Source organism: Orycteropus afer, unplaced genomic scaffold, assembly GCF_000298275.1.
Source record: "Orycteropus afer afer isolate SDZICR_OR568_19922 unplaced genomic scaffold, OryAfe1.0 scaffold00071, whole genome shotgun sequence".
NCBI classification, from domain to species: Eukaryota; Metazoa; Chordata; class Mammalia; order Tubulidentata; family Orycteropodidae; genus Orycteropus; species Orycteropus afer.
The window spans coordinates 9,535,150-9,546,438 of NW_006921658.1; the positions used below are offsets into that span (position 1 = coordinate 9,535,150).

Consider the following 11,289-nt stretch of genomic DNA (forward strand, 5'->3'; position numbering starts at 1 on the left):
ATTGTAGACTTAGAAATCATTCTTGAAAAATCAATTAAGGGAGCAACTTTACTAACCTCAGCATAAAGAAGAAAGTTGCGCAGTAGCAAAGGATTTAGGGGAGTATTTTTAAATGAAAATTTAAATTTAGTTAATTTAGTTAAGTAAGCCACATGGAAACATGGATAGCCAGGGTATCTTTCCTTTGCTTCTGGGCATTTCACAGGGCTCTTCAGTGTCTAGGAAGACAAGTGATCATCTTTCTGACGTATGAGATTTTTCTATTCCGATAGCTATCATCTTTCACCCAAAAGCCATGATGACAATGAGACCCACAAATCTAAATGCTTGGTTTTAATTCTCTTTACAATGAAATTAGAAAGAGAATACCATTTTTACTTTACAATACCAGTTTTACTTCTGTGTCATATATGTCTAAATGAATTAATTAATTGTCAAAGATGTATATGTTCTTCAAAATTTAGATTTGAAAATGGTCTAGTATAAAAACTAATGACTTAGTCTTTATTTTCCTGAGCTCATGAATCATTTAAATGTTTTCCATGAAGAGGGCCTTATATTTTTAGGAGCTTTTTACTCATTCAACAAATATTTATTTGACATCTTCAATGCACCCATTACTATGCTAGATGTTTATTTCCATTGATAAGTTGCTTCAGGTTTCTTAATGGATAAAAGACTGAGCAAAGGAACATAATTCTGTTGTATCACTGGTACTTAGACATAGAATTTGGGACTATATAAGCTAACTAGTAGCAGCTCTGGTGACATAGTGATTAAGGCATTTGGCTGCTAATCAAAAGGTCGATGGTTTGAACCCACCAGCTCCACAGAAGAAAGATAAGACAGTCTGCGTCTGTAAAGATTTATAGCCTTGGAAACCCAATGGGGCTTGCTATGAGTCTGAATCAACTTGATGGCAGTGAATTTGGTTTTAATTTAAGTTAACTAGTATTTATTTTCTACCTACTTCTAGAGCATTGGGAGCTCTGGTAGCATAGTGGCTAAGGCATTTGACTGCTAACCAGAAGGCTGGTGGTTCAAACCCACCAGCCACTCCTTGGAAGGAAGATGGGGCAATCTACTTCCATAGTGATACTGCCTCGGAAACCCAAGGAGGGGTCGCTATGAGTCGGGCCTGACTCGATGGCACGTAACAACTACAAACCTACCTAACCTACCTAACAAACCATCTCCTAGAGGAAAAGGTTATCTCCTCTAATGATGTATACAATGTAATAATTTTGTCTGTTTTATTTAGTAGTATTTCTTTTTCATTTTGAGGGTGAACCCGGGATGCCTGGAGCAGTAGGTCAGAGCGGAATACCAGGTTCAAAGGTTAGTTCAAGTAAAACCGAACAGACTCATTGGAGATGTGAATTTCCATGAAATTGTAAGCTATTCCATTTTTTTTATACCCCACTGGTCAAATTTGGATGAAAAATTTTTGTCAGTACTATAATATGCTTCATCCATAACTTTGTGACTAATGAATAAATTAGATTGGTGATTCTCATTAGCATGAAAAATGCAAAAAAATTAAATAGGATAAGATTGTCTAAAATCTTTATTCTGAGATACTTAAAAACATAACATAAAAAGTCCTTATTTCAAGTATGACTATTATCATTTCAATACTTAATGGACATGTGAAGGCATAAGTCATGTCCATGCTACCTAAAATTACATAATACTTACAAGATTTACTGAAGATGATGTTCACAGCACCACTGTGGCTTTTCCTCAATATTTGGCTACCATCATCACTTACACAACAAAGTTAATCATATAAAGAGCAGAATAAAGATGTGGTATGTTTAAAATTTAAAAATGAATGTAGTCTGAATTACTAAGCAGGGAAAAAATGTAATGAGGATTTTTTTTGCATTGCAAGTTTTCTTTGTTTCTTGAAGAACAAATGAATCTGTTAAATATAAAAACATTGGTGACAGTTTAGTTTAAACCAAACAGGCAGACAAATCCCAAATCCTTTGATGAGTGAAAATCCCTTGAAGTACAAAACTGATGTCTAATCCTATCAGCTGTGCTGGGTGTATCTGTACTCACAAATGCCTGTCAGCTGATTTTACAGATCACATTGCTATTGACAGGCGCTTGGGGCAGACCTAAAATTTATAGACCTGTCCTCTGTCCCGCAGGAGGGAAAAGAAAATATTCCTTCTGGGACTACAGCCATTTTCCTGTCGTCTTCTCTTTCTTGCTCCATGCTAGAAAGTCTAATGATAGGAGTTAATGCTTAATGCATGTTCATGATGCTATTCTTGTGTTGCCTAGCAACCATCAGGATGGATGTTGAGTAGTGAAGGTAGCCAGAAATTCAGAAAGCCAAAAGGTCAGGCTGAGCTTCATGGAATGAGAAGAGATTGGCCTCCAAACTGACTCCTTGAGTGAGTTATAATTAAAAAGAAAGTAGTTTGATCTCATGGCAACTTACTCAAGTCTTTCATAGGAGAAATGTTATTATAATGTGTAGGATTTATTTTAAAACTCTCCTATTCATCCTTCGTCCCTTCCCAGGTAAAGTGATAATGAGATTCTCTTCAAAATACAATTTTTAATTTTAGTTGTCATGCCATTCTGGTCATCATTTTCAATAAGGACATTGCTCCTAAACTCACTTAGATTCTGTCCTAATCTAGTGTCTTCCCTGATGATACCAATGCCTCCTAAAATATACCTGAACTGGAACATTTTGGATACCAGCAGCCTAAAGAGAGTCCCTGAGATTGGAAAAGATCTAATTCAGGACTGAACATATATGGTCATGTTAGGGAAAGATAGACCGGAGAATCACAGAGGACTTTTGGACTCTTGAAATGATCCATGCACCAGGGGATGCTTAGAATAAAAGGCTTTATGGAAGGTTGTGCTTGTGTATCTTATTGATTTTGAGTTTGGGCAAATAAAAAGTAATAAACTATTTAAGAACCCTCTCAAGACAGATTGGACAGTCTGCTTCTGTAGAGATACTGCCTTGGAAACTCAAGGAGGGTAACTATGAGTCGGGATCAACTCGATGGCAATAAGTTTGGTTTGATTTTTTCTTCAAGACATTGAGTCACCACGTCAGCGTTCTCCTTAGTGTACCTTTTGGATATAATCTTGAAATATCTTTCTTTAGTTCTCTAAAAGCAAAGAATTCAGACTGTTATATTTGTTACTGATATCCATACCCTGGAGTTCTGGTGATGTGATTAAAACTTTGGGATGCTAACCAAAAGGTCAGTGATTTGAACCCACGAACTGCTCTGTGGGAGAAGGATGAGACATTCTGCCTCCATAAAGATGTATAGCCTTGGAAACCCTCTGGGGCAGTTCTACTCTGCCCTGCAGGGTCAGGAGAAGTCAGAGTAGACTTGATGGCAGTGAGACCCACACTCAGTTCTCCAGGAAACTTCTCTTAGCATTTGTTTTCCTATGGCAACTCTATATCACCAACCTAGAAAGTTTCACCCATACTGTACCTAGAATGTTCAATATCTGATATTGTTTTAATATTGTTTAATTATCCATTTTATAACTGGTTATTTAATCTCTGTTCATTTGCTCAGGGAGAACCCGGAGAACAAGGAGAAAAGGTAAGAATGATTCTATCTATATTTTTCTCTCTCCCCATAAAAAAATTAAAAAAAATAAATTACTTTCCTCAAAAATATGAACAAAGTTTTAATACAAAGCTTTAAAGAAATGGAGAGAGAGAGAGAGAGCAAATTTCAACATTTATGCTGGGGTTTTGAATAGCTTTCAAAAATCCCAAGGCCTGCAAAGTTTCTGTTCTAACTACTTCCTAATGCCATTCCAATCCTTTTCCAAGAATCTACATCTCTCTCTCTACTGCTTCTTATGTCACTAGGTTAAAAGGATACAGATGTTTACTTTCAACAAATAGACTGAAAGTTGCCCCACAAAGAATTCCCATAAAAACTAAAAAGAGAAACAAAGGGAGAAACAGGGTTCTGCATGTTACATTTTTCTTAGAACCCCTTCCATACAATTTTTGGGATTGTCCTGATTAGTGTTAGACTCCCAATGTATATTACTGGGCTTATTTTCCTAGTTCTTATGCTATTTACTTTAACAGTGCTTAAGCAGTGTGCCCTCTATGAAGGAAACTACCAATATACCACATGATGCTATTCATAAATTATACGATCTTTCTGACAAATCCAAATTGTAACTGCTAATCCCAAAGAAGTTAATTTAAAGATCAAGCAAACTTCTTGATCTAGTGGAACTATTTTCAGCATTATAAAGCAAAAAACAAAACAAAATCAACCAAACAAACAAAGACACATTTATTTAGGGAGGGAGAGAACAAGGTGAAGGGGTATAAAAGTCAATTTCTTGAAGGAAAAGGCTCAGTCTAACCTTTCACTTTAGAGCCACCCAGAGCCAGTTTTCCTAATAAGGTTGGTTTTGTTCTTAATAAGATTTTTACACATGTTTTTTAAAAAGCATGCTAATAGGCTGTCTATCAAAGATCTGTCATAACAGATTATCAGTACATTTATTTGGCAGGCAACCAATTCAGGGTAATTAACTTGAAATTAATTAGACATCAGATGAGTCTTTTGTGTAGAAATTAAGGAGGGAAAGGAGCAATGCCAGTGGTGTTTCAGGGATTCATCAGATTAAGTGTCCTAGGCCCGCTTGGACTGCTGGGGTACATCCATCACCATAGACAAATGCCTGAGCTGGTTAACTTCATGCTTATTTGAAACAATCAATGAAAATGGAGAGGAAAAAATGTAGAAGTCTCCCTTCCCCATCTGCCCTCTTCCAAAGAAATCATTATCAATAGTTTCTATTTTATCTTAAGGAACTTTTTTACATGATAGAAAAGTGACCTCTTAGGAAGCTAGAGAGAAGGGCATCCTAGCCTATGAATATATGAATAATAATACATTGTTATCATTTTTTTAAGGGCTCGTTATGTACCAGATATTGTCCTAGTTGCTTTACACTTGAAGCGCAGAGAATTTAATTTGCCCAGTAGATATTGGATCTGGGTTCAGGATCCAGGTACCCCTGATTTCAAAGCCCATGACACTTTCCACTATAACATATGATAAGATTTAAATTAAAGAATGCAGAATTTAAGCAAGCCTTTTTGTTTTAATGCATTGTTTTGTGCATAGAAAGGAGCCTTTAATAAAAAAGTAGGCATAGGAAATTTAAAAAGTAACTAAGGAAACATAAACTTCCCAAACTTATTTTGCTATGATTAAAAAATAAAGTTTTCTAATAACCCACCAGCCACTCCTTGGAAGGAAGGTTGGGCAATCCTACTTCCGTAGTGATACTGCCTCGGAAACCCAAGGAGGGGTCACTATGAGTCAGGGCTGACTCGACGGCACATAACATAACAATAACTTTTATTTCACAAATTAAAAACATGCAAGCTCACCTTCTAAAAATTAAATGTTTATGTGCTTCCAAAGACTTCTCCAAAAGAGTCAAAGAGAACCTACAGATTGGGAAAAAATATTTGGTAATAACATATCTGACAAGGGACTTATCTCTAGAATTTATAGAACACTCCAACACCTCAATAACAAAAAGACAAACAATCCAATTAAAAAATGGGCAGAAGACATGACTAGACACTTCACCAAGGAGGATATTCAAGCGGCCAACAAACATATGAAGAAATGCTCACGATCATTAGCTATTAGAGAGATGCAAATCAAAACAACAATGAGATAGCATCTTGCTCCAGCACTAGTAGCAAAGTTCAACAAGACAGAAAATAACAAATGCTGGCGAGGTTGTGGAGAGATTGGGACTCTCATACACTGCTGGTGGGACTGTAAAATGGTACAACCATTGTGGAAAGCAGTATGGCGATTCCTTAAAATGTTGGAAATACAAATACCATTTGACCCAGCCATCCCATTACTAGGTATATACCCTAAAGAAGTGAGAGCCATAACAAGAACAGATATATGCACGCCGATGTTCATCGCAGCACTATTTACAATAGCCAAAACTTGGAAACAACCTAGATGTCCAACAACTGAGGAATGGATAACCAAACTTTGGTACATTCACACAATGGAATACTATGCAACGCTAAAGAATAATGTAGAATCTGCAAAACACCGCATAACGTGGATGAACTTGGAGGACATTATGCTGAGCGAAATAAGTCAGTCACAAAAGGATAAATATTGTATTAGTCCATTATTGTGAAAGTTAAGGAAAGGTTTATATATTGGAGGACATTTTCTTTGTTGGTTACCAGGGGTGGGAGGGAAGGGGAGGGAATGCTGTTAGATAGATAGAGATAAATATTGATTTTGGTGAAGAGAAGGGCAATGTACCAAATGTGAGTGACCAATATGGCAGCATTGAGGATGAGAAAGACAGAGAGAGTTACATGGGCAGTACAAACAACAAATATGAACCCCTTTGTAAATACAATACTGAGTTGTCAATGAAAGCAAACATGGGTATAGGGACGGATAGATGGGTGAACAAGCTAAACAATTATGTATGTCTAAATGGAGAATGTATCCAAGATCATATACAGGGTTGGCAGACAATGGGCCTCTCGAAGAGTATGAAGGGATGGACACTGGGAGGAGGTAACTATGGGGAGGAAGTGGGAGGGGAGCTGCTGCATTGTAAATTTTGGTCAATGACATGAGACAAAGTATATGTGAACTGCTGTATGAAAAGTGAATTTACTCTGTAAATCTTCACCCAAATCCTAATAAAAAAAAAAACATGCAAGCTCAGAGAAATAAATATCCAGTCACAAATTTTGTATATAGTATCATGTACTTTGGTCAGTGAAAAAGAGGGAGACCCTCAATATAACAGATTGCCAGAATGACTGTAACAATGGCTCAGACATAGCAACAGTTGTGAGGATGGTGCAGGGCCAGGCAACATTTTGTTCTGTTTTACATGGGATCATCATGAGTCCAAGTCAACCTAACAGGATCTAAGAACAATATGCACTTTAAAGCCCTGGAGATTTGCAATGAGCTTGGAGAAAGGATAGGATATAAATGGATAGGAAGGAAAAGAGAGGGCAGGGTCTTGGTGGCAGGAATAGCACAAGAAAGGATGCAGAGGGAGGTCAAGTGAAAGTCTTTGTTAGGGTGGAGGTCTGAGCAGGAGAGAAAAGAGATAAAGCCAAGGAGATTTTAAGTGGCCAGAGCAAGCTATTAGGAGGCAGACATAAGAAATTGCTGCTTTCTTTTAATATTGTTGAAGAGTTTGAAGCTGTTTGGCCATGTCCAATTAATAAAATCCTTTGGATAAACTGATACCAGACAGCTGGTCAAGTAAAAGTACATTAGTTCTGTAGAATATTTACAAGGTATCTTAATATATAGTATTTTTCTAAAAAATATAGTGTTTGTGAGAGAGAACTTAAAATAATGAAATACACTGTTTGCTTAATGCCACCAATCTATTTTACATGTATCATTTTGTTTGTTTGTTTTCTCTTCCTCAGGGAGATGCTGGAGAAAATGGCCCCAAAGGTGACACAGGCAAAAAGGTACAATTTTGTGAAATATGAAATGTTATGTGTATGACCAAGAAATATAATTATATTTACATAATAACAATGGGAGGTTTCAAGAGAGGTATGTGAGAGTAGCTTAATGTGACAAGATCAGAGACAATTCTCCAGGATTAGAAAATATTTACATAGTTCATTATGCCATCAGTTTCTAGCTACAGATTTAAATATTTTGAAAGTAAAATGTGTCAAAAATATTTCACAAATTATAAAAAATGCATAGCTAATTTTCCAGTAATACGACTTTCAAGGAAGAAAAGCACATATTCATTGCAAAGGGGACGTGACCTTTACATCCAAGGATATAAAATCAGAGATCCTGAAATGATTCAGTTTGGCCCAGTTTTAGGAGAAGAGAACATACCAGAGATTGGGATGAGATTTAAAAGGTTGATTCTAAGTTAAGGTCACTTAGAGCCTTTAATGCTGTCTTGAAAATTTGCAGTGATTAACTGGATATTTGGTTAGCCTGTGCCTTCTGTATCTTTTAAAACCTTTATTAGCATTTTTATTACCATACTTACTGGCATTACTGGTAAACAATAGTCTTACGATTTTTTTTTTTGGCTTTCTTTTTTTTTTATTGTGGTTTGGGTGAAAGTTTACAGAGCAAATTCACTTTCCATACAGCAGTTCACGTACACTTTGTCTCATGATATTGACTACAATTTACCACAATGCAAGAGCTCCCCATAGTTACCACTTCCCTGTGTCCATCCCTCCATGCACTCCTGCCCCCTGAGCTGTCTCCCTGTGCATAAATAGCCCTTCTTTCTCTCATGATTGTTCTCTCCAAGGAGTGTATCTACCTCAGGTAAATGTTCAACTCTTATGCCTGTCTCTTGTGTGGCTGGAAGCCACAGGTGTGGGTTCAATTCCAGATCTGAAGGGCACCTAGGGGCCATAGTCTCAGTGGTTCCACCAGGCTCCATCAGACCAGCAAACTTGGTCCTCCCCCTTTTTTTTTCTCCAAATGATTTTGAGTTTTGTTCCACATTGTTCTCCTTCTCTATCCAGGAGCTCCTACGGAGATACCCCTCCGAGTGATTGACAGTGGTAGCCAGGCACCATCTAGTTCTGGTCTCATAGTTATATAGGCTGTGGATCGCATGTTGTACCAGTCATGAGCACTAATTGTTTCTATGGATCTTTGGTTTTCTTCATTCTTCTTTGCTCTGGATGAGGGGAGACCCATTGTTGCATCTAGATAGCTGCTTGCAAGCTTTTAAGGTCCCAGTCCCTACTCGCCAAAGTAGGAGGTGGAACAATGTTTTGTGTAGTATGTTATACCAATTGAGCTTGATGTCCCTTGTGACTATGGTCACAAGCCCACAGGTTCAACTACTCAGTCCCTCTGGGTAGCTAGCTGTGTCCAAGAAGTGACTACAATATTTACTATACCCCTGGGAATTCTTACAGAACATACAAACACACATGTAGAACCACTGTCTGCCAGCCCTATACATGGTCTTGGGTACACTCCCTGCTGTGTAGACATACCTAATAATTCAACCTGTCCACCAATCTATCCACCCATATACCTGTGTTTGACTTCACTGACAACACAGTACTATATGTGCAGAAGGGTTCATCTTTGTTGTCTATACCACCCAAGTACCTCTCTATGACTTCCTCTTCCTCAGTGCCACCATGTTGATCACTCACATTTGGTACATTGCCTTTCTCTTCACCCAAATCAATACTTATCTCTACATATCTAACAGTGTTCCCTCCCCTCCCCTCCCACCCATGGTAACCAACAAAGAAAATTTCCTTCCACATATAAAACCGTTCCTTGACATTTATAATAATGGACTAAGACAATATTTGTGCTTCTGTGATTGACTTATTTCGCTCAGCATAATGTCCTCCAAGTTCATCCACATTATGTAGTGTTTTGCAGATTCTATGTTATCCTTTAGGGTTGCATAGTATTTCATTGTGTGTATGTACCGTAGTTTGGTTATCCATTCCTCAGTTGATGGACACCTAGGTTGTTCCCAACTTTTTGCTATTGTAAATAATGCTGTGATGAAAATGGGTGTGCTTATGTCTGTACATATGTCTGTTCTTGTCATGGCTTTCACTTCTTTAGGATGTATACCTAGTAATGGAATGGCTGGGTCAAATGGTATGTCTGTTTCCAACTTTTTAAGGAATCATCATACTGCTTTCCACAGTGGTTGTACCATTTCACAGTCCCACCAGCAATGTATGAGAGTCCCAATCTCTCTGCATCCTCACCAGCATTTGTTATTTTCTGTCTTATTGAACTTTGCTGCTAGTGCAGGGGCAAAATAGTATCTCATTGTTATTTTGATTTGCATCTCTCTAATGGCTAATGATCCACCAGCCGCTCCTCGGAAGGAGGATGGAGCAATCTACTTCCGTAGTGATACTGCCTTGGAAACCCAAGGAGGGGTGACTATGAGTCAGGTTTGACTCGACGGCATGTAACAACAACAACAATGGCTAATGATCATGAGCATTTCTTCATATGTTTTTTGGCCATCTGAATATCCTCCTTGGTAAAGTGTCCATTCATGTCTTCTGTACATTTTTATATTGGATTATTTGTCTTTTTGTTATTAAGGTGTTGGAGTTTTCTATAAATTCTAGAGATAAGTCCCTTGTCAGATATGTCATTGCCGAATAGTTTTTCCCAATGTACAGGTTCTCTTTTGACTCTTTTGGAGAAGTCCTTGGAAGCACATAAAAATTTAATTTTTAGGAGGTCCCATTCATCTAGTTCCTTTTCTGCTGTATGTGCTTTTTGGGTTATGCTTGAGAGTCTATTTATGCCATATATTAGGGCCTGTTAAGTTGCCCCTAGATTTTCCTTGAGGAACTCTATAGTTTTAGGCTTCACATTTAAGTCTTTGATCCATCTGGAGTTCATTTTTGTGTATGGTGTGAGGTATAGATTTTGTTTCATTTTTCTGCAAATGGATATCCAATTTTCCCAGCACCATTTATTAAACAAACATTCTCTTACCCATTTAATGGATTTCAGCCCTTTGTCAAAGATCAGCTGACCATAGGTCGATGGATATATTTCTGGGTTCTCAATTCTATTCCATTGATCTATGTGTCTGTCAGGAGCTTTGGTAGCGTAGTGCCTAAGGCACTTGACTGCTAACCAGAAGACTGGCGGTTCAAACCCACCAGCCACTCCTCAGAAGGAAGGTTAGGCAATCTACTTCCATAGTGATACTGCCTCAGAAACCCAAGGAGGGGTTGCTATGAGTTGGGTCTGACTCGACGGCACATAACAACAACGAAAATGTGTCTGTCATTGTACCGGTACCAGGCAGTTTTGACTACAGTGGCTATATAGTGGGTTTTCAGATCTGGCAGGGTGAGACCTCCTACTTTGTCCTTCTTCAATAGTGCTTTGCTTATCTGAGGTCTCTTTCCTTTCCATATAGTTAGTGATTGGTTTTTCCATATCCTTAAAAAATGTTGACGAGATCTGGATTGGGATTGCATTGAATGTATAGATTACTTTGGGTAGAACTGAAATTTTCACAGTGTTCAATCTTCCTATCCACGAGCATGGTATGTTCTTCCATTTATGTAGATTTCTTATGGTTTCTTGAAGTAGTTTTTTATAGTTTTCTTTGTACAGGTGTTTTGTGTCCCTGGTAAGATTTATTCTGAGGTACTTGGTAGCTGTTGTAGGTGGAGGAGCTCTGGTAGTGTAGTGCCTCAGGCACTTGACTGCTAACCAG

At 37.9% G+C, this 11,289-nt stretch overlaps 1 protein-coding gene across 1 annotated transcript in view; it reads left to right on the forward strand.

Moving 5' to 3' along the window:
* COL25A1 (collagen type XXV alpha 1 chain) overlaps window positions 1–11,289 on the forward strand; it is a 783,871-nt gene that overhangs the window by 650,046 nt on the left and 122,536 nt on the right. Inside the window, exons 13-15 of the mRNA XM_007940758.2 lie at window positions 1,285–1,338; window positions 3,573–3,599; window positions 7,490–7,534. Coding sequence (XP_007938949.2) covers window positions 1,285–1,338; window positions 3,573–3,599; window positions 7,490–7,534 — 126 coding nt within the window. The remainder of the gene's footprint in view (window positions 1–1,284; window positions 1,339–3,572; window positions 3,600–7,489; window positions 7,535–11,289) is intronic.